Source organism: Tamandua tetradactyla, chromosome 2, assembly GCF_023851605.1.
Source record: "Tamandua tetradactyla isolate mTamTet1 chromosome 2, mTamTet1.pri, whole genome shotgun sequence".
Lineage (NCBI taxonomy): Eukaryota > Metazoa > Chordata > Mammalia > Pilosa > Myrmecophagidae > Tamandua > Tamandua tetradactyla.
In genome coordinates this window covers 18700707-18728222 of record NC_135328.1, presented here as the reverse complement: position 1 = coordinate 18728222, position 27516 = coordinate 18700707, and the positions used below count along the sequence as shown (strand labels likewise).

Here is a 27516-nt window from a genome sequence, read left to right as displayed (position 1 = left end):
GAGAAATCAACATCAGGAGTATTGGTGAAAGCAGAGGCTTATCAGTCAATGGAACAGAAGAGAGAACATAAAAATAAATGCACACAAATATAGTCAACTGAATTTTGACAAAAGTTGCAAAGACATTTCTGTGGAGAAAGAATAGTCTTTTCAACAAATGGGCATGGAATAATTGGGCATATATAAAAATTGACCTACACCACTGCCTCACACCTATGATAAAAGCGGGTCACAGATCTAACTGTAAAGTATACAAATCTAAGAGTTCTAGAGGAAACACGCAGAACAAAATCTGAATACCCTTGGTTATGCAAAGAGTATTTAGAAACAACATTAAAAGCACTGTGGTACATAAAAAATAAAAATGATAAATTGGACTTTATAAAAATTAAATACTTTTTGTTTTGTGAAAGATACTGTTAAGAGTACAACAAGAGACGACACAGACTTGGAGAAAATATTTGCAAATCACATCCTGCCAGAAACTTTGTCCAGAATATATTTTTAAAAATCTCTCAAAATTCATCAATAAACAACAATAACAACAACAGCAAAAGCAAAAATGGGGAAAAGGACAAAACAAATGTTTAATCAAATAAGATATATGAATGGAAAATAAAATTGGCAAATAGTCTATGAACAGATGCTCAACATCAATAAACTTCAGCTGTATGCTAGTTAAAACTTCAATGCCAATAGATAGCTATCAGAATGAGTAAAAGAAAAACTGACAATACCAAGCGGTGCATGTACACAGCAACTGAGACTGTCATGCATTTCTGGTGGGAATGAGATCCAATTTAGGAAACAATTTTTCAATGTCTTATAAATTTAAACATCCATTACAGGACAAAAGTCATTGGGAATGGCAACAAAAAACTTCCAAATATGTGCTTCTCCATTAAAGCCATGAGAACACTAGCAAAACTTGTCAGAATCAACTTTTTCAGAAACATGGAAGCTAACCTAAGCCTTGCAAAATAGAAATGTTTATTCCAGAAAATGGCTGAATCTTGTGTCCTATTCCTAGTCCCTTTTCCCAAACTGTGTGATGGTCTTGAAAATTAACAGTGTACCACAATCACTGTATAAATTAGCGGTCTACTGGAGTGGTCAGGAAGACAACAAAAGCACCATTCTCAAAGAATTGTCATTATTTGACGTATCTGGTGGTTCCCTGAAAAGCCCCAGTCATAGAACTTGTCTTTATTTGACTTAATTCTTATGTCACTTAATACAAGAAGCCACAGTGCCAGGACCAGACTTATACCTGGGAGTCATCTCCTGGATTGGATTTTATGAAGGGGATTTAGTAAGTTACAAATTTACAATTCTAAGTCTATGAAAATGTCCAAATTAAGGCCCAACAAGAGGACACCTTCTCAGAGGAAAGGCAGCTGGCATCAGAGCTTCCCTGTCACATAAGAAGGTACATGGCAGCATCTGCTATCCTTTTCTCCAGGCTTCTGGTTTCAAACAGCTCTCTCAGCTCTTTCTGGCTCCTACTGGGGTGATTTCTTTGTGCATCTCTGAATGTTCTGGTTTCATCTCTTTGCTCTCTGTTGGCTCTCAGTTCTCACTCATGAAGGGATCCAGGAAAGGATTAAAACCCTCCTTGAATGGGAAGGAGTCACATCTCCAAGGAAGTAATTCAATCAAAAGTCCCCACCCAACAACAGGTCAGCCCCCACAAGATTGGATTAAAAGAGTGGCCCATAGATTGGATTAAATGAATAACCCATAGAACAGTGAGTTATATTGTATTATAAATCTAAAATAAAACCGTCAGGATGTAAAGGGAACTGAGAATTGAATCTAGATGGTCATAATGAATCTAACTGTATTACATAAACAAGCTGAAGAAATGAAGAAGAAAGGAGCTGTTTCAAAACCTGAGAGAACAGTATTTTTACTGGATACTGTTTGTCTAAAGATTAAAAAGAACTCTGCACAAACATTATTTTGTTTCTCACAGGAGTGAGTTATCAAATCTGAAACTACTTTAATATGTACTGTAGTATTCAACAGGCAAGCAAATATGCTCATAGTAGATGTTAGCATCAGTGGGTAAAAGATTAAGGAGAAATAGGGTATTTGTACAGTCTGAATGTATCTGTGCTGGTTTGAAAGGATTTATGTACCATAGAAAAGCCATGTTTTAATCCTAATCAATCTTGGGGGAGCAATGGTTTCTTCTAATCCGTATTCAGTACTATAGGCTGGAAACTTGATTAGGTTATCTCAATGGAGATGTGACTCAATCAATTGTGGTATTAGACTTGATTAGACTGACACATGTCTCCACCCATTCTACATGGGTCTTAATTAGTTACTGGAATCCTATAAAAGAGGAGACATTTTGAAGAAAGCTTCAGAACGATGGGAGAACAAGGCGAACTGGAGAGCAATAGAGCAGAGTCACGACAATGACAAGAGAACGAGAGAGTCCACCAGCCAGCGACATTTGGAGATGAAGAAGGAGAATGCCCCTGGGGAGCTTCATGAAGCAAGAGGTCTGGGGAGGAAATGAGAAGATGTTGCCATGTTCATCATGTGCCCTTCCAGCTGAGAGAGAAACCCTGAACCTCAATGGCCTTCTTAAACCAAGTTATCTTTCCCTGGGTGCCTTAGATCAGACATTACTATAGACTTACCTTAACTGGGACATTTCCAGGGCCTAAAAACTGTAAACTTGCAACTTATTAAATTCCTTTTTTTAAAAAGCCATTCTATTTCCTGTACATTGCACTCTAGCAGCAGGAAACTACAAAAGTATCTCCCCACAATGAAATATTTATGAATTACAGAGGGAAATATTCTACCTTATCTTGTAGAAATTCTGCAGGCACTACCTTATGTAGGAACCAGGGTTAATGGAAAACCTGCAGAATTTATTAGGAGCAACTGGCTTTAGCGTGGTGTTAGCAGTAAACTGTGGAGACTATCTGCTTAATGAAGGACAGTCTGAGAGGGAGAGAATGTTTGTTTTTTCTTAACCCCCAAGGTCTTATTAGCTATCTCTTATAGGTAGGGAGTAATATACTGAAAAGTAGGCACTCAGTTTTATCACAAAATGTATGCATACTTTTAGTCACATAAACCCTGCAGTATATAAGCAGGAACTAGTTAAGAATAGGGTTGTCAGTTGTCCTTATTGCTAAGCTTCAGACCCCTTGATCCCATCTGTCTTTCTTTCTTTCTCATCATTCCTTAATATTGTTCGACCTCCATTTCATAGTAAGCATCATCTGGCCCCCAACGTGGGGTTCAAAGAATAAAAAGAAGACTCCAAGACAATATTAAGGAACCAAGGAAAAGTCTCCATTAGAGGCATGTGTGTCCAGCCAATAGAAGAGGACTCAAGTCATATTGGTAAAGTAAGCATTTTCCTTGTAGCATCAGAGTAACGGGTAATCACAATAGGCAGCTGCAGGAGTGTATGTGTTGAAAACATTGTTAGAAGCTGCTGGGGTGCCTGTTAAAACATCTGAATTATTAAGCTTATTTGATCTCATTCAAAAACATTGTTATTGATTTCAGCCTTAAGGCCATAATGTTTTAAATCTTAAGTAATGGAAATTGGTTATGAAGGCTTTGCAGTGAACATAACAAATTGGGGAAGATATTCCTCTTTCTATTTGGTCATTGTGTTCAGTCAAGCAATGAACTACCTAGCCCACACTTTCTTTTACACTCTGAGTTGTGTTTTTTCTCAATCTCCCACTGCCCCTTCTAACCCTGTTTGGACAGTTGCTGGAGCTGGACTTGGCAATTGGTGCCCAGGCAAGGATCTGATAGGGGAGCTCTTAAACCATGAAGTGAGGAGATGCTCCAGGGATGTCCACTACAAATACTACAAATGAGCCTTTGTGGGTTGAGCAGTGGCCCTTATCCATATAAAAGTTAGAGGCTCTAACTCAGTTAGTTCAAGAACAGTTTAAAGCAGGACATATAAAAAAATCTCACAGTCCCTAGAATTCTCCAGTATTTATTATAAAAAAGAAATCAGGAAAATGGAGAATGTTAACTGATTTGATAAAAGTTAATGCTGTAATTCAACCTATGGAGTCATTACAACCTGGCTTGCCCACACCAGTTATAATTCCTAAAAACTGCTCTATTATTATAATAGATTTTAAAAATTGCTTCTTTACCATACCTTTAGCAGAGCAAAATAAAGAAAAATTAATTTCTGAGCCTGTTCTTAATGAGCTGCCTTTATATAAAAATTCATACACACCTGAGTCAGAAAATATTCAATAGGAACAATGCCATGCCAAACAAAAGTCAGTACTCATTAATGGTTCCTATGGAATTGTAACAGATTGGTCCCCTAAGGGGTATGCAATTCAGGATTGTAGTTCTGACTCAAAGTGTTCTGTTAAGTCACCTTGGTTTAATCTAAATAATTATTCTACTGAACTTTATACCAATGCTACAAATAAAATCTTGTGACAAGGAATGGGAATGGCAGCCCCATTTCTTTTTGTTAACTTAAATCCTCGACAAACAGCAATTTGGAAACTGGCCATGAGTTTAGCTCCTATTCATATTTGAAAAGGAATTATATTTTCAGAACTTTAAAACTGAAAATTCTGGTTAAAAACTATATATTAATGTTTCAAATATGCATTAACTAAAGTATTTTAAGTATTTAACATTAGTCTAACAAATTTAATTTTGATGGTAATTATATGTGGTAAAATATTTGTTTAAAATAATGACAAGTATGAAAAATATAAAAGATATATTTTTATTAATAGGAAAAACAGAATAGTTTTATCCTAAGATGAAATGAATAACTGTTACAAAATGAGAAATATGTAGGACAAAAGCTGAACTAATGTAATAATTGCTGAGGGTTTGTAAAAATGAAAATTATGGTCAAAATCAAGAAAGATTTAATGAATCTAAAATGACAACATTTTCTTGGATTCTTAACCTGTTCTGATAAAAGATATAAAAAACTTTTTCTAAATAATCAGTGTAAAAAGCAAATAGTCTGTGTTTTATCAAAATAACTTATGTTAACTTTTATCATGTTGCTATCTATATAGAAGTACTAATTTTTCTCCTGGGTATCATTATATTAGAAAAAAAAACTCTTTCTTTTCTTGCCCTAAACTAGGTGGCTTAATCTATTAATCTAAGTAATATTATTATAAATGAATCTATTACTGGATAAGTAATATTCAAATAATATAAATGCCTAAATTCCTTTAAGCCAAAATATTTTAATGCTTTGTCCAGTGTTTATATAAACTACATATATATAAACTAAATTTATCCCCAAATAACCATGGCTTATGTTGGGAGCAGATCAAATCTGAGGGCTAAATGCGTGGAATCTGTTCTGTTCACTTGATGTTGCCCTTATATGCGATTGATGTTGCTATCACATGACCTTAGTAAGAAGCAATTAAAATGTGCACTCTAGCTGGGAGGACTGGCTATCCTCCCAGAAGGAGGTGTACTTTAATAAAAATATCTAGATCCCAGGAAGCTCCTTTGGTCCCTAGCCAATTCCCAGAGGACCTAACTGGGCCCGGTCATGTAAGCAAATTGGAATTTGGCCACTATTGTGGGAAAATATCATAAAACTGCATGCAATAAATTTAAAGTTACCAAAAATGCACCACCAATTATAAAAAATCCACATTCCTGCATTCCTTTTCAATCAATCCAATGAATTCATTTTACAAAATCTAGTCATTTTACATGTCACTATTGACACTCTGCTTTCACTTTTGCTACCTGCCACTTTAGGGATTCCTAATTATGTTACAGAACCTGTTTGATATTTTACAAGGAGATTCTGATTGGTTAAGCAAAAGGCAGTTAACAGCTGCAGCTGAACAAGAATTACAATTAATTGAACAACACATCCCAGCAGGACAGCTTGTTCAAATAGATCTAGAAAAGCCTGTTGATTTTATTATTTTCTTTACCTTGCAATCTCCCAGAGGCCTATTTTGGCAAGATGGTGTTTTAGAATGGATTTTTCTACCAAACAATCGACAAAAACATTTAAACACATATTTGCAAAAAAAATCATTTCTTTAGTAGCCAAAGGTCGCCAAAGATATTATCAATTAAGAGGAAATGATCCTAATCTCATAGTGTATGATCTCACAAAGGAAGAGGTTCAAAGTTTATTTATATTCAATACCTCTTGGCAAATAACATTAAGTGATTTTAAAGGACAAATTAATAATCATTTGCCTATGTCAAAACTTTTACAATTTCTTAATCATGATGATGAATATGCAACTATATGATAATATTGTGGATTACTGATTATATATATAAAACAGAATAATGATATGTTAGAAATGTTTTTGTTCATTTGTTGTTAAGTTTTTTTAAAAATAAATAAATAAATAAACTTTTGCAATTTCTAAAAAGAACAGAATGGATTTTACCTAAAAGAGTTCAGGCTTTCCCCGCTGGAGGTAACTATTACCGTCTTTACTGATGGTAGTAGTAATGGGTAGGCTGCACATGTCACCCCAGGGGAAAACAAAAGTTGGAGAACACCTTATATCTCAGCCCACTGCACTGAATTAGCAGCAGTAATTCAGGTATTGTATAAGTTTCCACAATCTCTTAATATTGATTGTTTCTAATTCTAAGTATGTCTGCTGAACAGTTACTCACATTGCGACAGCTTCTTTATTTGAAGGAAATGAATTGTCCCAAATGTTTTTACATTTACAAACATTAGTCAGGAGTCAAATTAATCCCCTTTATATCATGCATATAAGAGCTCATACCAATCTTCAGGGTCCTACGTCATTACAAAATCAGCAAGCAGATACTCTTGTGGGGGTACTTTAAGATCCCACAACATTTCACAAATTGACTTATATTAATGGCAAAGGGCTGCAAAAGAAATTTCCATCTTTACCTAAACAGCAAGCTCAGGATGTTGTTAGGACTTGTTCAACATGTGGACCTTTAAATGCACTCCCATTTACATCAGGGGTTAATCCTTGAGGTCAAAAAGGAAATGAATTATGGCAAATGGATGTTACTCATATTTCACATTTTGGTAAAATGCAGTATGTACATGTTATCATAGACACTTTTTCTCATTTTATATGGGCTACCCCACAATCTGGAAAATATTTCTGTCATGTTTGATCACATTTACTTAATGTTTTTGCTGTTATGGTATGCCCTTAATCTATAAAAACGGACAATGGTCCTGCTTATACAGGAAAGCAATTTTGTAAATTTTGTACTACTTTTCATATTACTCATATCCCAGGAATTCCACATAATCCCTCTGGGCAATGAATTGAATGAACAAACTGGACGCTAAAGTACATGCTCATTAAACAAAATGGGTGAGGTGATGACAGGAGGATGATGTGAAAATAAGTACACCTAAAGATCAATTACCAAAAGCACTGTTATTTTAAATTTTTTAAACATTTATGATAATTTATCACAGACTCCTGCAGAACAACATTTTAGTAATTTGGGAAAGAAAAGTGATATGACTCAAACAGAACTGCAGCTGCAGCTGATCTATTGGAAAGATGTTAAGGATGATTTATGGAAACCAGCCATGATAAAGGTGTGGGGTAGGGAATTTGCTGTTATCATTACAAATGATGGAACCTCAGTTTGGATTCCCTCAAAAAAGAATAAAACCCAGACATGTCAATTCTGATGAAAATAACTAAACGGGTAATGTACATTATAGGACATATAACTTTAATTGCTGAAGGACAGGGACATATTTATACTTACTGGGTTTATATTCCTAACCCACCTCTGCTGCAGGCCCTAACTTAATGGGCAGATCCAAACTTACCAATAAATATCTGAAACTAGTTTAGGATTCCCAGGTCCAGTAGATTCAAGGCTTCCAAAACTATTTAAGGAAGAAGGAAAAATGGTATCAAATTTAACTCTTCCATTTTTAGAAAGACCCATATGTATAGGTAATGAATTACCATGTATGACAATAAATAATTGAACTACATGGTTTAAGATCAAGAATGATTCTCCTAATTACTTACATGTATGTCCCTCTTTTAACTCTGTAGAATCAAATGATATTCACCTGTTAGATGGGAAAGAAAGTTGGAATGGATGGCAGTTATGTCATATGGATCGAGCAGTTATCATAATTAATGATTCCTATGGAATTGTAAGAGATGTCAGGTCCCTGTGGGACCTCCCATCTCTAACTCAGAGATGACTGAGACTATATGGACAGGCAAGCTAAATCAGAATTTAATACATAGAGGATGATTTGTGCCAAATCCATGGGATGATAAATACAACATTAATCAAAGAAATTTATGGAAAATTTTCCTAGGACTGGGACCAATTTTTATAGCGAATTCTAGTAACTATAACTCAAATAGCAGCCATAAACATTATTTGCAAATATTTACTAGAGGTCCATATGTATTTGTTAAAGGTCATATGCATATAATAAATCAAACTTTTAATTGTAAATATTGTTCTCTATTCACTTGTCTCCAAGCATTTATGTTGCAGGAAAATAAGACGATTATAGTGGCAAGGAAAAGAAGAGGTATTTGGCTGCCAGTGCAGATGTCAAGATCTTGGCAATCCTCTCCAGAAACACAAATTCTGATCCATTTGGCAAAAGAATATCTGAAAAGGACTAAGAGACTAATGGGACTTATTATTGCAGCTGTCATTGGAATCCTTGGAATTATCACAGTGGCTGCTGTCACTGGAACTGCATTGCATCAAACTAAACAGATGCAGCATTATGTTAGAGATGTGGCATAGTCAATCTCATATTGATCAGCAAATTAATAATAGACTAAATGATATAGAGACAGCATTGGTTCATATTGGAGATCAAATGTATAATTTAAATTTTTTACAAAGTTTAAAATGTGACTGGAATGAGAGCAATTTTTGTATTACCCCTTTAAGATATAATCATTCTGAAATAGAATGGGAAAAGGTAAAAAGGCATCTTTTGGGGCATTCAGATAGTTTAAGTCTCGATATTTTAAAATTACAAAAGTGGGTATTAGAAATATCTCAGAGTAATTGACATGTAACTGATGGAGGTGATGTTTATGATCACTTACCCAAGAGCTAAAAAATCTTAATCCTATTTACTGGTGGAAATCACATCATTTTTTGACTACTATAGGCTTAGGTTTGGGGCTGTTTATACTCTTTCTCTTCCTCCTCAGCTGTGTCAAACAACAAATGTTCAAAGTAGCCAGCTGCGCCACTAAGCAGAGCCGTGCTAACACTGTGATTCTGGTGAAAGCCCTTGGCTCTCTCCCGAATCGAAGTCAGAGAGCTTGACTGGTAGCCAATGACAGGTAAGACCCTTCCTTCAGAGCTTAAGGGCAGCCTAAGACAGGCACAGTCACCTCATCTTATAAAATAGAAAGGGGGAAATGTAGGAGCCAGGGTTAATGGAAAACCTGCAGAAATTATTGGGAGCAACTGGCTCAGAGTGGAGTCGGCAGTAAACTGTGGAGACTGTTATCTGCTTAATTGGAGGACAGTCTGAGAGGGAGAGAATGTTTGTTTTTTCTTAACCCCCAAGGTCTTGTTAGCTATCCCTTGTATGTAGGGAGTAATATACTGAAAAGTAGGCACTCAGTTTTATCACGAAATGTATGCCTGCTTTTAGTCACATAAACCCTGCAGTATATAAGCAGGAACTAGTTAAGAATAGGGTTGTCTGTTGTCCTTATTGCTAAGCTTCAGACCCCCTGATCACATCTGTCTTTCTTTCTTTCTCATCATTCCTTAATATCATTCAAGCTCCGTTTCATAGGAAGCAACAACCTTAAGAAAGTAGTCAAGACTAACGTCACAAGGAATAAGACATAACAACAACACCTACACCCAATGTGAAGCTCCAAGAATGGCACAGCATCTCTGTGGTGGCCTTGCCAATAATGTATAACCTCAATCTAAAAATGAGAAAACTCAAATTGAAGGACTTTCCAGAAACTAATGGAGCAGTACTCTTCAAAGTCTCAGGGTTGCGATGACAACAAAAGAGTGAGGAACTGTCTCAGGATGGAGTAAAAAAAGGAGGCATGACAACTAAATGTAATGTGGAATCCTGGACTAGATCCTATAATAGAATAAGGACTCTTGTAGAAAAATTGGTGAAAATTCTGCAATTTAGTTAATGACCTTGCACCAATGTTAGTATACTAGTTTTAATAATTGTACTATAGTTAGGAAAGATTTTAAGATTAGGGAAACCTGGGGGAATAGAATTTGGGAATTCTTTGTACTACTTCTGCAATTTTTCTGTAAGCATAAACCTATCTCAAAATAAAAATTAAAAAATAATGGGGTGGGGGATGCATGAGGAATTCAGAGGTAGAATTCTTGCTTGACATGTGGAAGACCTGGGTTCAATTCCCAGTCCTGCACTTGCCCTCAAACAAAACAAACAAGCAAAACAAACAAACAAAAATTTAACAAAAGGCACTGCAATAATGGGATAATCATATGGAAAAACAATGAAATGTGACCCTGCCATACAGCATACAAACAACAATAATAATAATAATTGGGTAGAAAGCTTATCAGGTGAGAAGAAATATTACAATGATGTAGAAGTTGATTACAATGTCATTAAGTCACTAAAACCCCTTTTGTCCTGATTATAAACACAAAATAGTACAGTGGGCCTAAATACAATGGAAGGTTTGAAGGGACAAAAATCAAAATGTTAACAGTAATTTCATGAGGGAAAGTGAGTGATAGGTAACGGACAAGGATAAAGGTATCTTCCAATTTACTCTTTATACTCTGCATTATTTGAATTTTTTACTATGAGTATATTTGAGTATATATACATATATATGTATTCCTATATATATACATGCATGCGTGTGTGTGTGTGTGTTTGGATTCAAATATTTAAAAATTAAAAAACACTCCTGGAAATATAGAAATATTTGAAATAAGTGTTTACAATAATAAATAGTTTGTGCATTTCTTTCCTATCTTGGCCAAGATTGCAGAGTCCCTAGCAATAATCCATTGCAGATTATCTGCATGTTAACTCTGTCCATTCGCATAAAGTAAGGTGGGAAGAAATCACCCTGCATTTATTTCTATTAATCTGTAGAGGGCACAATCCAAAATTAGGATTCCAGGGGAGCTCTGCAAAGGGTGAAGTTATTCATTTACTACTGGAAAGACTCAAAGATGAAAAGTTCAAGGATTTTTGAATGTAGATAGGATATTGTTTTTATTAAAAATCAATAAACTGGAAATTTGGACTTTAGCAGTTCAAGGGAACAGAACTTTTCATTTCAGAGTCTGAAAGAGCAGATGTATTGACAAGAGCTCAGGTAAGTATTTCTACTTTCAGTGGGATATAGATGTATAGGTGGGGCTTCCAATTACAGAAAGTTTGAGACTGAAGAGAACATAGCTGCTATTTTAAATAGTGCAGAGATTCCTTCCCAGAAATCAATGAATTAACTTTGTTTTATTCTATCTCAATGCCCTACACTATTTCCTTCTTTCTTTTTGAAACATTTTTCATAACATGCTTTGAAAAATACCTCTTATTTCCTGAAATTATAAATATTTAAATAGAAAATACAGAATTATTCTCTATATTTAATAATTGAGACACTAAATAGTTGAGTGTGACTCATGTATAAGTGAGGCTTAGAAAATACCTTTTGCTTTAAGCTAATGGAGTGGTTTTCATGCTACAAAACTTCTAATTGTCACAATGTGGAGGTGTTTGTCTAGGGCACAAATAGTCCCACAGCCTCCCTTTATTTTACCAAACATTTAATTCAGTTTCTCTAATTAAAAGTTGTCAGACTATTCCATCTTTTCTCGTGAGATGAATGGTTTCTAGGGATTCTGTTTGTTGGAGTTGGAAAGGGATTGGGAGTGGAGTCAACTTTCTGTGAGAGAATACAATAAATCCCTTTGTTTTCATCTTCTCATTTCACTCCTGTTCCTCAATGGTCTCTCAAGCATCCAGCAGGACAGATTGTGATTTCTTCCTTGGATGTCTATATGCCATATTCTTGCCTGCTACTTCCTCAATTATAGCTCATAATTATTCTAAAACTCATCTATCCACTTTATATCTTCAAGAAATTTGTTGAATGCTCCCAAGTGTCTTTCACTAGAAAATTATGATAGAATAGTTCCTAAATGATTAGGGATAAGGACTGAATCCCAAGTGGTCTGACTTCTACTTTAGTTCCCTTTCATTAACTTTTTTATCACCTAACTTTATTCCCTTTTATTTCTATTTTAAGGTTTTACCAAAGACATTCCTGAAGAATCATCCAGATTGCCACACTGTAACAATGATTCAGCTGACAGCTACTCCCACAAGTGCCCTTGCTGATGAGCCAGTGCATATCCGAGCTACAGGCCTGTCTCCTTCTCAGGTGGTGACTTTTGAGGCATCACTGGAAGATGAAAAGGGGAACCTGTTTCATTCTCGAGCATACTATAGGGCTAATGAAGCTGGGGAGGTGGACCTGGAACATGCTTCTGCACTAGGAGGTGACTATGTGGGAGTCCACCCCATGGGGCTCTTCTGGTCTCTGAAGCCAGAGAAGATACTGACTAGACTGGTGAAAAGAGATGTGATGAATAGTCCCTTCAAGGTCCAGTTGAAACTTTATGACTCAAATATCCTAATAACAGCCCTATTCATGGCTGCTCCAAAGGCCAGTCTGACTGTGGAGAGGTGGTACATGGCCCCTGGTGTCACACGGATTCAGGTCCGAGAAGGTCGCATTCGGGGAGCTCTCTTTCTCCCTCCCGGTGAGTAGAATTACTCTGGTTACTGTCATCCATATTTTTATTTTTTGTGAATGACTTATCCTCCAAGAAGTTTAACTTGGATGCAGTTAAAACATTCAGTACTCTTTTTTTTTACTCAGAATAAGTTAGAACAAGGATACAGTAACACCACCCCAACTTCAGTTTCATCTCAACAATTCTGAAGCTTGTCTAAGGATACGACTACCTGCAGCTTATGGAATACCTGCACAATGAGATTTACATAGCTCTGGATTTATGAGAAATCCAGCTGCATTGAAACCTGTCTATTTAAAGATCCTCATCTTGATATCATGGATCAGTGTTCCAGCTTCTGGTGGGGGCTCTGTCATGTCTATTTTACTTATGACATAGATTTTTGTATTGTTGCCACAGGAAGCTTGGTGATATGAGAATGGGCTGAAAGATTGCAACACAAGATGTAAATCTACCTTCTGGCCTCTATGTTCCATAAATATTACATTTTAATATAATATTCCATAGATCAGCAGTTACTATCCCACATTTCATAATAGTTATAAGGCTTATCAGAACATTCATAGCTTCCCATAGTGATCTCCTATGAAGAACTTGTTCAGAACATTTATTGGTATAGTTCTTTGAATTTATTATGGGATTGAATAAAGTAGAATTAATTTCTGAGAAGTAGCTCTCAGCAGGCCTAGTCTACACGTTTGTCTGAGGTTCCTTTTTCAGGCATATACTTTGATCTGGAATACAGGCATCATCTCATCAGTATGAATTGCTTTTACTTTATATTTTTAAGAGTCCATTTCTAGAACTAAGTTGGGTTGAAGAAATCTGACATGTTAGGGTTAGTTTGTGACAACATGGAGTTATAGATGGCATAGAAGGAATAAAGCCTCCACTTTCCAAGTCAACCATGATTCCTTCATTGTCCAGATAAATGTGAATGTTTTCTTATACGCAATACGTAGTATATTCACCATTTTATTGCGTGTAGTGACCAGGAAGTAAGATGTATAAAGTCCTGTGCCTCTATTTTTCCACCCCAGTTAAAAATCTGAATACAGATTTAGGCCTTCCACCTTGCGAAGCTGTACAGTTTAGGGTGTGCTCTTAGCAAACCCTCTTGGACATTATGTATGCTGGTTCTTCTGCATCTCGTTCTGTGGTTGACAAAAGAGGGTGAGTTGTGAATTAATTTATACAAAATACTTTTCATATAATTTCAAGAACTTATGATTTTCTGAGGCTTATTTATGCACCAATTTATAAGTTAAGAAGCCCTGGCCCAATTTCTAGGGCTGTCTTGACTCAAGAGTATAGAAATGGACCTCTATGAGTTTCCATTCTCCTTGACGGCACGAGATGATTAAATATGTCAGTAAACGTAGGTTTATCATCAATCTTCTGGATATTGTGTTCAATTATATCTTCAATAGGCCTTACTTCTGCTCCAGATAGAGGGCTGAAAATTTTGAATTCTGTTTGAAAATTTATAGATTAATCATCAAATTGGTGAATCATTTTTTTCTTTGTGTTTTCATATTTTCTTCTTTTTTCCATAGTTTCCCTTCATACACAATTCTATTTGTTTTGTTCTTTTTTAGGAGAGGGCCCTTTCCCAGGGGTAATTGATTTGTTTGGTGGCAGGGGTGGCCTGACTGAATTCCGGTCCAGCCTCCTGGCCAGTCATGGCTTTGTCTCCTTTGCCTTGGCATACTTTAACTATGAAGACCTGCCTCCCTTTATGGAGAAAACTGACTTGGAGTATTTTGAGGAAGCTGTCAACTTTCTCCTGAAACAGCCTAAGGTAAATTTTACCTTTTCAGTAGCTCTCAGACCTGTTTTAAACCATAGTATTCTGTTACCTCCATTATCTTCCAATTATGATTCTTCCTTAGTGAACATGAAATTCTATTAAATATTTGTATTATTCGTATGGTTTCTTTCTCACCTAATGTTTTCTACTCAGAAAGGCAAAATGATTAGAAGTTAGCCTGTATTCATCATGGTCTCAAAGCCATAAGCTTTAGATTCAGACAGAAATGGGTTGCATTTCTGGATCCATTCCATCTGGCTGTGGGAATTCGGGAAAGTCATGTAGACCCCATTCCCTGGTTTTCTCATCCATTATCATCTCATCTCATATCTTCATATCATCTCATCACAGACATACATATCATAACTTGAAACATAATGTATCATAAAGTCACAAACATATAATACCACAAACATAACATAACATATCATCATAAATATAACATCATCACAAATGTCAGGAACATCATATCACAAATATCACATCACAAATATCACATAAAATAGCATCATAAACATCACATAAGATTACATCACATAACATATCATCACATCACATCACACAAAACAACATAACATAACATAATATAATATGATATAAATATTCATCCATTATAATATCATTTCATACGGTAATTGTAAGAGTTAGAGGGGATGTTTTAGTCTGCCAAAGCTGTCAGAATGCAACACACCAGATATGGAATGGCTTTTTATAAAAGGGGATTTATTTATTTAAAAATGTATAGTTCTTAAGAGGAAAGGCAGTTAACTTTCATCTGAGGTTGTCTATTACATAGGAGGGCACACAGTGATATCTATTGGCCTTCTCTCCTGGCTTCTGGGTTCCAGCAGCTTTTCCTGGGGTGATTCCTTTCTGCATCTCCAAACTTAGACTGAACTGGAGTGTTGAGATGATGTATGATGATTTGCTTGGTCTGTGCTGCCTTGAGCTCTCTTCTGACCTCTCTCTTTTAAGCCTCCAGCTAATTAAATAAAACCTCACCCATTGTGGAAGGCACTCTCCTTAGCCAACTTCAGATGTAATCAGCCATAGATGAGTTTCACATGCTAATGATTCAAGTCCACAGCAAAAGAACCAGGCACCATCACCTGGCCAAGTTGACACCTGAACCTAACAACCACATGCAAAGTGCTTTATAATAGTACCTGGCAATATTAAACACTCAATATATGTGAATATTTCTTCCATTTCCATCTCTTCAACACCATATTCAACCAAACAGGTAATCTGTATTTCTCTGAAGACTAGGTTCAGTGTGTCAGTTTGAAACTCTTATGTACCCCAGAAAAGCTATGTTTTAATCCTGACCCAATCTTGTGGGGCCAGACCTATATGTAGGGTAGAAACCTTTGTAGATATGTGGACCCTAAAGGTACTTCTGATGTGGCTTTAGACAGAAATGAAGAATATGTCATTGCAAACTGGAAACCTTCATGTTTCCATGGAGACTGACCAACCCAATTGTGAGTGTGAACTTTTGATTAGATGGAGGTGTGACTACACCCATTCAAAGTGTGTCATGATTAGTTTACTCGAAGCCTTTAAAAGGGGGAACATTTTGGAGGAAGCTTAGATGCTTGGAGTGCTGACAGAGAGAGCAGATGCCCATGAAACCCAAATATTTGGAGATGCAGAAAGAACGTGCCCCAAGGAATCTATCTGAAACCAGAAGCCAAAGACCCAGCAGACAACAGCCATGTGTCTTTCCAGGTGTCAAAGTTGTTCTGGACCCATTGGCACTTTTCGAGTGAAGTTATCTTTCCATGGAGGTCTTAGCTCAGACATTTTTGTAGCCGTAGAACTGTGAACTTGCAAATTAATAAATGCCCCTTTTAAAAGCCATTCTTCTTCTGGTATATTGCATTTCCAGCAGCATTTAACAAACTATAACAGATTTTGGTAACAGAAGAGTGGGGTGCTGCTGTGGTTTGCAAATACCAAACGTGTTTGAGTGGCTTTTTAAATGGATAAGGAGAAGATTCTAGGAGAATTCTGAGGCTCTTGATAGAGAAGGCTTAGAATGCTTTGAGGAGATAGTCAGTAGCAATATGGATGCTGAAGGTACTTCTGATGAGGCTTTAACAGAAATTTGGAATTTGTCATTGCAAACTGGAAAGAAAGCAAACTTTGTTTTAAAATCAGATAATTTGGTCAAATTGAGTACTGCAGTTGGATGGAAATTAGAATTTAAAGGCAATGAAGAGGAGACCTAGCTGAGGAAGTTTCCAAATTAAATGTGGAAAATGCAGTCTGTCTGCTCCTTGCAGCTTCTAGTAAAATGTTATAGGAAAGAGAAAACTTGAGAACTGAACTCTTGGGTACAAAGGAACCAGAAACTGATGATCTGGAATACTTTGGGCTTCCAGAAAGTGAGACTTTAGTGAATAGGGCCCCAGGTGACGATTTATCAAAAAATAGAGGCAGTCGATGATTACAGGACAAGGGAGGATTAGAGATGAAGTTATCCAGAAAAAGATTTGTGGAAATTCCTTTATCTGCTGGTTATGATCCCTGCATACTGCATAGAAGACCAACCAGAATGTTGTGGGATCTGTATAAATGAACCACAGCCAGTCTGGAATAAAAGGGACAGAAAAGGAACAAACTAAAGAAAGAATGACTTCAGAGGCAGAACCATGGAATATAAGTTCTGGAGCCAGGAAATCTCAGGCCAGGAGAGTAAACCCACCCATTCATGTGGAAAGGGTGAGTTTGCCCTGGAAACAGAGGGCAGACCTTCTGCTTCATTGTTCAGGAAGAGTTTCAGTGCCCCAGGTCTCAGAGAGGGTGGAACCAATAAACCAGGAATTGGGGAGAGCCTGGTTATAATCCCATAGTTCTGAGGAGGTTGAGTGTGTGTCCTGGAGTTGGCAGAAATCCTGGTGCTGTTTTCTAAAGCCCTGATGATAAATGACTCTCAGGCTTTGAAATCTAATGGAGTTAGCCTTGTAGGTTTTTGGAACTGTTTTGGTCCAGTGACCCCTGTTTTCCTTTTGATTTCTCCCTTTAGCATTTGGAACATGTATCCTATGACTGTCCCTATTCAAATATTACAAGCAGATAACTTATACTGAGTTTAACAGTTCCAGAGCCAGAGGAAAATTTTTTGCTTTATTACAGACCAAAGTCACCTGTCACTGACTTTGATGAGATTTTGTACTGTTTCTGTTGTTTGTATTGTCAATGAAATACTTTATAGCTTTTGTGATTTTGTGATGGGGTGAATGTATTTTGTATATGAAAAGAACATGTCTTGATTAGATTACTTCCATGGAGATGTAACACATTCAACTGTGGGTGTGTTGTTGATTAGATGGCAACGTGCTGTTGACTCCACCCATTCAAAGTGGGCCCTGATTAGTTTACTAGAATCCTTTAAAGGGGAAACATTTTGGAGGAAGTTTGGATGCTTAGTGCCAACACAGAGAACAGATGCACACAAGGCACAGATATTTGGAGATGCAGAGAGAAAACATTCCTGTGGAAGCTGTTTGAGACTAGAAGCCAAAGACCCCAGCAGACAACATCCACATGCTTTCCCAGCTGACAGAGTTGTTCTGGACACATTGGCCTTTCTTGTGTCAAGAAATCTTTCACCAGATGCTTAGCTTAGACATTTTTATAGCCTTAGAACTGTAAACTTGCATCTTAATAAATGCCCTTTTCAAAAGTCATTCCATTTCTGGTATATTGCATTTCTGGAAGCATTTAACAAACAGTTAGGCTGTCTAGTTATATGAGAGTCCTTAAATATAATGCTGTAGTACTTTCCAATCCACATTTCTTCTTTAATGCTAAAACAAATAATTCTCTGCTACACTGGGGTTGGCACTAGTTATCCTTTGTCAATTGCCTAATAGTTTTGTCTTTATAAGAATAGATTTAAGAAAACTAAGTCTCTGTACCACATCCGTTTTCATAGAAGGACCCCCCCAAATATGATCAGGATTGTTATAGTAAGTGGCACTGTACTGATGCTCTGATTCCTTTTATTATTTTACCATTTTAAATGAATTTTTATTTACAAGAACTCTATACCCATCAAGTAAAAGCTTCCCTGCCACCCCTCCCATTCCCCAGTAATTTCTAATCTACTTTTTTGTATTTGCTATTTCTAGATATCTCCTATAAAAATGACATTATACAATAATTGTCCTTTATGTGCCTTATTTCACTCAGAATAATGTTTTCAAGGCTCATCCATGCTGTGTCATGTTATCAGAACTTCATTCTTACATAGTGGCCAAATAATATTCCATTGTGTTTATGTGCCACATTTTATTTATACATCTCTTAAAGGACACAGGTTATTTTCACCTTTTGGCTTGTGAATAATGCTGCCATAAACATTGATGTATCTCTTTGAAACCCTGTTTTCATTTTCTTTGTGTGTATATCTAAGAGTAGAATTGCAGGGTCTTTTGGTGATTCTATATTTAACTTTCTGGGTGCTATCATATTGTTTTTAATAGTGGCTGCACCATTTTATATTCCAGCCAACAATACACTAGAGTTCCAATTTCTGTGCAGCCTCCCAACAATTACTTTTCATTTTAAATAATAGGTATCCTCCCAAAGTGGCATGTCATTTTGGTTTTGCAATTGCCTAATGGCTATTGATGTTGAGGATCCTTTCATAAGCTTATTGGCCATTTGTTTATCCTCTTTTGAAAAATGTCTGTTCAATCCTTTATTATTTTTTAGTTCATTTATTAGTTAAGGTCTCTAGAGAAACATAATCAATAGGAAATATTCTCAAATATAGAATTTATGAGACTGTCTCTTCAGAATCATCCTTAAAAGGCTTCCAGTGATTACATTAAGCATCACTCATTAAAGAAGACACTCCCCTTGGCTGACTACAAATGAAATCAACTGTGGATGTAGCCAACATGATCACGATTAAATTCTATAAAATGTCCTCACAGCAACGGACGGGCCAGTACTTGCCCAACCAGACAAACAGATACCACCACCTGGCCAAGTTGACACATGAACTTAATCATGACAGTTGGGTTGCTTATCTTTTTGTTGTTGCATTGTAACAGTTCTTTATATATCCTGTGTTTTAAGCTTTTATCCAGTACCTTCTCCAGTGCTTCCTTAGTTCTGGGCACCATCATTTCTTGACTGCACCATTGCAAACAGCTATGGATTTTCTGCCTCTATTGATTCGCAACAGATTTGTAGAACTGGTCTTTCTAGAGGACAAATATTTTATGCGTTTGCCTATGAGTCTTCTCATTTACTACAGCATGAAGGACAGGCCTCCTAGCATGTTAGATAAAGCTTTCTATGACTTGGCCTCTGTGTGCTTACTCAGCCTTATGTTATGCGCATCCTTAAAATCTGTCCTAATTTGCCTCGTCAATGAAGAAGAGTTAAAGATGCGTAACATGTCTTTTAAAGCTATTACTGTCAGGTTTTCTTTTCCAGCCTTGTTTTGCTACCTCTCACTTTGTACTGTAAACTCAAGTAATACAGAACTACCTGTGGGTTCCAAGTGTATTGTATCTTGCCACTAAGTTTTTGTAAGAATAGCTCTTTTTGACAAAAGAAAAAAACTTTCATTTTGAAATATTTTTAAACTTAACAAAAAGTTGTGAAAATAATGCAGCTCACATACTGAGAACTCCGATATAACCATTCCCTCAAATATCCAGCTTCTGTTACACTTTCTGTATCATTCTCTCTATACATCTATCAATTGGCCTTTTGTCTATCTCTCTATATCTGTCAAATTTCTGAAGATTTGAGAGTAGATCATATACATCATATACATTTCCTAAGAACAAGGATATTCAATTATGCAGCTACCTTAGGTACAGTTGTCAAGTTAAAGAAATTTAACATTGAGATACAGCTATCAGTTTATAGTCAGTATATATTACTTCTATAATGGATCCATTAGATCCATTCCTGTATCATGTGTTGCGTTTAATTGTCTTTGTTTCTTTAGTTGCTATTTTCTTTTAAAATGTGGAAACTATATACCATATAAACTTTCCCATCTCATACACTCCAAAGCATGCCAACAAAGTGGGACTAATCACATTTACAATGTTGTGCTACTATCATTCATTACTAGAAGTTTCTTATCACCCCAAACAGAAAGGCTACATCCATTATGCATTGATTCCCCATTTCCCCTCCGACCACTGGGAACCTGTATTATACTTCCTGCCTCTATACATGTGTATATTCTAGCTATTTTATATAAGTGGCATTATATAATATGTCCCTGTGTCTGACATTTCACTTAGGATGATGTCTTCAAGGTTCATCAATGTAACAGCTTTGTATTAGTCAGGGTTCCCTAAGGAAACAGAACTGATAGGATGAAATATCATAAAACTTTTACAAGAATTGTCTCATGTGACTGTGAGGATGAGCAAGTCCAAATTCCATAGGGCACATTGCAAGCTTGGGACTCCAATGGAGGTTTTCAATGAATTCCCCAGGAGAAGCTGGCTGGCTGAAGTAGAGAAGGAAATTCTCTCTTCCTGACTGCTGAAGTAATCACGTCTCCTTTTAAGACCTTCAACCAATTGGATAAGAATTCTCTCATTGTTGAAGTGATCTACTTTGTTGATTGTAGAAGTAATTAGTGATAGATGCAATCAAGTTACTGATCATTTAAATCCCTGAAATAACCTCACAGTAACAATCAGGCGAGTTGACCAAGTAACTGGACACTATAACCTGGCCAAGTTGAGAAAACTTAAACAACACACACTTGTACCAGGACTATATTCCTTTGTAAAGCTGAGTAACAGTCCATTGTATGTATATACCACATTTTGTTTATCCATTCATCTGCTGATGGACATTTAAGTTGCTTCCACCTTTTGGCTATTGCGAATAATGCTGCTATAACACTGGTGGACAAATATCTGTTCAAGTCTCTGCTTTAGATTCTTTTGGCATATACTAGAAGCAAGATTGTCAGGTCATATGGTAGTACTATGTTTAGTTTTCTGAGGAACAGCCAAACTTTTCCACAGCAGCTGTACCATTTTACATTTTACATTCCCACCAATAATGAATAAGTGTTTCTATTTCTCCACAACCTCTCCAGCACTTATTTTCCATTTTTTTTATAGTAGCCATTCTCATGGATGTGAAATAACATCTTGTGATTTTGATCTGCATTTCCCTAATCACTAATGATGTTGAGCATATTTAAATGTGCATATTAGCCATATGTATACCTTCTTTGTAGAAATAGTTATACATTTCTTTGCTCATTTAAAAAATTTTGTTGTCTTTTTGTTGTTGAATTACAGGAGCACTATATATATTCAGGATATTAAACCATCATCAGTTAATATGGTTTCTAAAGAATTTCCTTCATTCTATTGATTGTCTTTCCATTTTCTTGATAATGTCTTTTTTCCTTTTTTTTTTTTTTTGTCATGGGCAGGCTCCAGGAATTGATCCCAGGTCTCTGGCATGGCAGGCAAGAATTCTGCCACTGAGCCTCTGTTGCCCACCCTTGATAATGTCTTTTAATAACACAATTTTTAAATTTTGATGAAGTCTAGTTTATCTGTTTTTTATTTATTGCTTATGCTTTTGGTGTAAAGTCTAAGAATCCATTGCTTAATACAAGGCGCTGCATATATTTACCTATGTTTTCCTGTAACATTTTAAAATTTTATTTCTTATATTTAGGTGTTATTCCATTTTAAGCTAATTTCCATATATGGTGTGAGGTAGAAATCTCCTTCACATTATTTTTATATGTTGATATCCTATTTTCTGAGTGCCATTTGCTGAAGAGACTATTCTGTCCTCATTGAGTGGAACTGACACTGTTGTCAAAAACCAACTGGTGGGGGGTGTAAGGGTAGTTCAATGGTATAATTCTCGCTTGCCAGGTTGGACACAGTGTTCGATTCCTGGCCCATGCCTTTCTCCCCAAACAAACAAGCAAACAAAAATCCAAATAAGCAAAAATTCAACAAATGGTTCTGCAATAATGGGACACTCACATGGAAAAAAGAATCCCACCATACACCATACAACAAACAAACAAACACAAAACAACTGGCTATAGATGTGTGGGGTTATTTCTGCACTTTTAATTCTATTCCATTGGTCTATATGTCAGTCCTGTGGCACTACCATACTGTTTGGTTACTGCATCTTTGTAATAAGTTTTGAAATTGGAAAGTTTGAGTTTATAGTTTTGTCCTTTTGTCAAGATGCTTTTGGCATCCCTTCTCTATGAATGTAATGACCACCTTTTCCATTTCTTCAAAGAAGGGTGTTGGAGTTTAAATTGGAATTGGATTAAATATTTAAATTTCTTTGGATAGCATTGGCATCTTAACTACACATATTAAGTCTTCCAACCCATGAGCACAGAATATCTTCCCATTTATTTAGACCTTCCTTAATTTCTTTCAGTAATGATTTTCAGTTTTATGGACACAAGTCCTTTACCTTCTTGTTTAAATTTTTTCTTTGATATTTTTTCTTTTAGTTGCTATTGTAGCCAGAATTGTTTCCTTGATTTCATTTTTGGATTGTTCATTGCTGGTATATGGGAAAACTAGTGATTTTTGTGTATTGATCATGTACCCTACCACTTTGCTCAATTAATTTATCAGCTCTAATAACTTTCTTGTAGGTTCTTTCTTGGGAATTTCCATATATAGAATTATATCATCAGCACAAACAGATAGTTTTACTTATTCTTTTCCAATTTGGATGACTTTATTTCTTTTTCTTGCCTAATTCCTCTGGCGAGACTATCTAGTAGAAAGTTGAATAGCAATGGTAAAAGTGGGTATCATTGTCTTGTTCCTGATCTTAGGAGTAAAGCTTTAAGTTTTTCACCATTGAGTATTATACTAGCTGTGGATTTTTCATCTGTGACCTTTATCTTGCTGAGGAAGTTCCCTTCTATTCCTATTTTTCTGAGTGTTTTATCAATATACATGCTAGATTTTGCCAAATTACATTTTTGAGTCAATTGAAATGATAATGTGTTATTTTCCCTTTTGTTCTTTAATATGGTGTAGTATATTGTTTGTTTGTTTTTTATGTTGAACCACCCATAATAAATTCTTACTCGTAATAAATAAAGGAATATTTTGGCTACATTTTCCAGAAAAGTGGTGGTCGTGGCTTAAACAACGTCAATTTGAGGAATTTTGTCTTCTCATGTAATAAGGAGTTCCATCTTTTACAAACTCAGTGACATCAGGAGATTAGATTGATATTTCTGAAATTTCCTGTCTACCCTCAAGGTCACAAAATAGCTATGGAAATTTCAGACATTAAGTCAGCATGCCAACATCTTAAAAGAAACAAGAACCAGAAACACAGTCTTTCTACTTTGTTGACATGCTGTTTTACTTGGGGAAAAATAAGTCCTTAGGTAAAATGTATCGGCCTTACAAAAAAGGCTGAAAAAATATGTAGCAAAGGGGAATAGGTTCAGACACATCATAATTTATCCCTGAGGATAGCTATGCCATGCAAAATCAGAGTCATGCTAACCATAAATTGTGAAGAATGGTCCTGTGAAGAACTAACAGTGTCTGCTATACTTTGATAGAATGCCGCTCCTTCTTGGTTGCTCCATTTAAAGACTTACCTCATGTGCTATTTCCTCTGAGTCTTTCTTTGATCCTGCCTTTGTTCCCTATTAATCTTGGTTGGAAGCTTTGCCTATATGCATTCCTGTAACACTGAACTTATTTTTTACTAACCATGACCCCTACCCCTATCTTGCCACCTTGGTGTGTGTTCTTTAATGACACAAGACTGAGCCTTTCCTCCCTATGTCTGTCAGTATCCCACCTAGGGTGGATAATCTGTAAATGCTTGTTCAGTGTCTGAGAATGAAAAAGGAAGCCTATCCAAACCCACCTTCTTCATGAACCCTTTCTTCTGCCTTGGTTTCTGATTTCAAACGAAACCAAATCTAGAATCCTCTGTCTAAATTTCTGTATTCCATGCTACTCATTTTACCATCTTTCTCATTCCTTTCCCACATGGAGACCTTTCTTCTGAACTTCTAGAGAATGCAGGGTTTGTGCAAGTTTACCAATTAGTTATATCCTGACTAAATATTATTCACCCATAGTTAGATGCATATTTTTCTTATCATCTCTACTATGTTAGCATTTCTTCAGGGCATTTTAAAGTCACCTCTTAACACAAAGATAAATCAATAGTCTTCAGTCAGTAAAGCCTCACAGATTTTTAAAGGCATATTTCCTCGGAATACTCATGTATTTCAGAACTCTAGAGCTGGACATGTGGATGAGATCAATACTTGCTTTGTCCACATTGGTGGCTGAAATTCTTTGGGATTTGAAATTGTGGGGTTTTGCTAAATGAGAGATGGAACCAACATCTTGTTTCCATTATTTCAGGTCCTTGGCCCAGGCATTGGGATAGTCTCCATTTGCAAAGGAGCAGAGATTGGACTCTCCATGGCTATTCACCTAGAACAAGTCACAGCCACTGTACTTATTAATGGACCCAACTTCGTTTTATCGTGTCCACATGTATACCATGAACAGGTCATTCAGCCCTTGCCCCCCCTTCCACACTTACTATCTACAACTGACTTGGGGTTTGTAGAGTTCTATCACCTTGTAGGGGACCCTCTAGATGAGGCCAATCAGCCTTTCCTCTTTCCTGTAGAAAAGGCTCAGGGACATTTTCTCTTCATTGTGGGAGAAGGAGATAAGAGCCTGAATAGCAAAGTATATGCTGTGCAGGCCACAGAACAGCTGGGGGGACATGGGAAGAACAACTGGACCCTGCTGTCTTACCCAGGGGCAGGTCACCTGATAGAGCCTCCCTATGCCCCACTGTGCTGTGCCTCAAAGATGGGCAATATCCCCTTCTACCTGCACTGGGGAGGAGATGTGGCCTTGCATGCAGTGGCACAGGAACATTCTTGGAAGGAGATCCAGATATTTCTCAGGAAGCACCTCATTCCAAATGCAACCAGCCAACTCTGAGAGAAGTAGTTATTCCTAAGAAATAGAGAAGTAAATCCCTTCTAACACCTTCTCTCTATTTTATAGAGCAATGTCTTTAATCTCTTATAGTAAGAGGGAAGTTAAAGCAAGAAAAGTTAGGAGCACTGAGACTTTGGAATGGGAAAATTGGTTTCCACTATAATACGTTGAAGGTCTTGTATGTATAGAAATAACCTTAGAGCTTTACTTGCTCCAAAATATTCCAGATCACAATGATGATGATTCTCAAGGGAAAAAAATCATGAATAGTGAACCACAGAATGCCCTGATTACAAAACAGATATAAAAAGAATCAAGGGCTAATAGATGATTTTCTAAAACTGAAAATAAGTTTCCTTGGATCACACATAATTGTAAATAGGTATGTGACTCATGGTCACTCTCTAGTTAGTGGAAAACTAGAGCTGGGTCAAGAATACATTATTTTGAGGAAACTTATAAGGTGGTAACATCATTGAGGCAGATTGCAATAATAATTTAACAAAAGTTAAAAAAACAAAATAATTTTTTGTTGCTTTAATGAGTACAATATTTTCAGCAATGAGAGAGGAACAGAGAATTACAGCTGGGGGAACCATCCCTGAAAGTGGGATTGTGTGCCTCTAGATTAGGGTCTGATAAAATACCATTTAGCAAATATTTCAGCTTTGTGGGCTATTCAGTCTCTGTCACAACTACTTAACTCTGTCATTGTAACACAAGAGCAGCCATAGACAGTATATAAATGAATGATTATAGCTATGTTTCCATTAAACTTTATGTTACGGACACTGAAATTTGCATTCCATACATTTTTACATTCCATACATATTTCACAAAATAAGAATTTTCTTTTGATTTTTTTCCAACCGTTTAAAAATGTGAGGCCAAGGGCAATACAGAAATAGGCAGTAGACCGCATTTGGCTCGCAGACCATGTTTGCCAATATTGAATATAGAGCAATCCACAATTAACTTGTGCAAGGTCAAATTTGAGCTGTTTTCTCAAAGGGCAAGCCACAGACTGAGATTCCTGAGCTACTGAATTGCAATACACAGAAATGGAGGATGTATAATCAAAGTAATTGCATTTGTGGCTAATCAAGGTGAAGATGAACGAGTAGAAAAGTATTTTGGATCATTTTATAGGTGTGATAGGGAACCAGTGAAGAACTTAGAGTAGTGGATGTAACATGAGTGCTTTTCAGTTGTGTCTACCTAAACCCTTTTTCATCTACTTGCCTTCTGATACTCACTCCTTGCCACAGAATCAGTTCATTTGGTTGGAGTGGAACTTGGAGCCTCTTACTCTCTCTTATATAGAAATGGTTACATGGTAGAAAACACCATACTTTCTTGACTATAATGATCATGTAATTGCAATGATTGATACCTCCAGTTCAATGTTATATAGTAATTGTCATAATGAGTATAATTTTGCTTCTTTCCTATTTTGAACTTTAGGAAGAATGCCTTTGTGTGAGATATGATGCCAGTGTTATCTATCTCTTGATTTATATATATGGAGTTGTTTGTTTTTAATCAAGAATTCTTTTCAAGAGTGCAAATTGAAATGATTGTCTGGTTTTTCTGAATGGATCTATTATTATGATGAATTGTATTTCTAACATTCAGTCATATTTGTATTTGTGGAATAAAACTCATTTGTTCATGACGTATGCTTAAATAATATTAATAAGCAACATTGAACTTTTTGTGAACTGCTTTTTTGGGGGTCAGATATAACATCAACATTGTACATTTTTTATAAAAAAATGCTGAAGTTTAATTAGCACTGAAATTATATGCTCTTTAAATATTTGTTGGCACTTTTATGATATTCTATTGCTTCTGATAATTTTTTAAAGCTTCCAAATACTATCTTTCATTAGAAAAGACATAGATTTACAT

At 36.2% G+C, this 27516-nt stretch overlaps 1 protein-coding gene across 1 annotated transcript; it reads left to right on the top strand.

Moving 5' to 3' along the window:
- The first annotated feature begins 11235 nt into the window (after positions 1–11235).
- Positions 11236–26054, top strand: LOC143666852 (bile acid-CoA:amino acid N-acyltransferase-like). The gene is made up of 4 exons (XM_077140378.1): positions 11236–11339; positions 12276–12792; positions 14385–14587; positions 25009–26054. Exons 2-4 carry the CDS (start codon positions 12327–12329, stop codon positions 25603–25605), a joined length of 1266 nt encoding a protein of 421 aa, XP_076996493.1. The 5' UTR covers positions 11236–11339; positions 12276–12326; the 3' UTR covers positions 25606–26054.
- The last annotated feature ends 1462 nt before the right edge of the window (positions 26055–27516 follow it).

Excerpts from the sequence above, each read along its gene's own strand:
- LOC143666852 (XM_077140378.1), top strand. The coding sequence starts at position 12,327 with ATGATTCAGCTGACAGCTACTCCCACAAGTGCCCTTGCTGATGAGCCA. Across the intron at positions 12,793-14,384 it reads AGCTCTCTTTCTCCCTCCCG|GAGAGGGCCCTTTCCCAGGG; the intron begins GTGAGTAGAATT and ends GTTCTTTTTTAG. Across the intron at positions 14,588-25,008 it reads TTCTCCTGAAACAGCCTAAG|GTCCTTGGCCCAGGCATTGG; the intron begins GTAAATTTTACC and ends CCATTATTTCAG.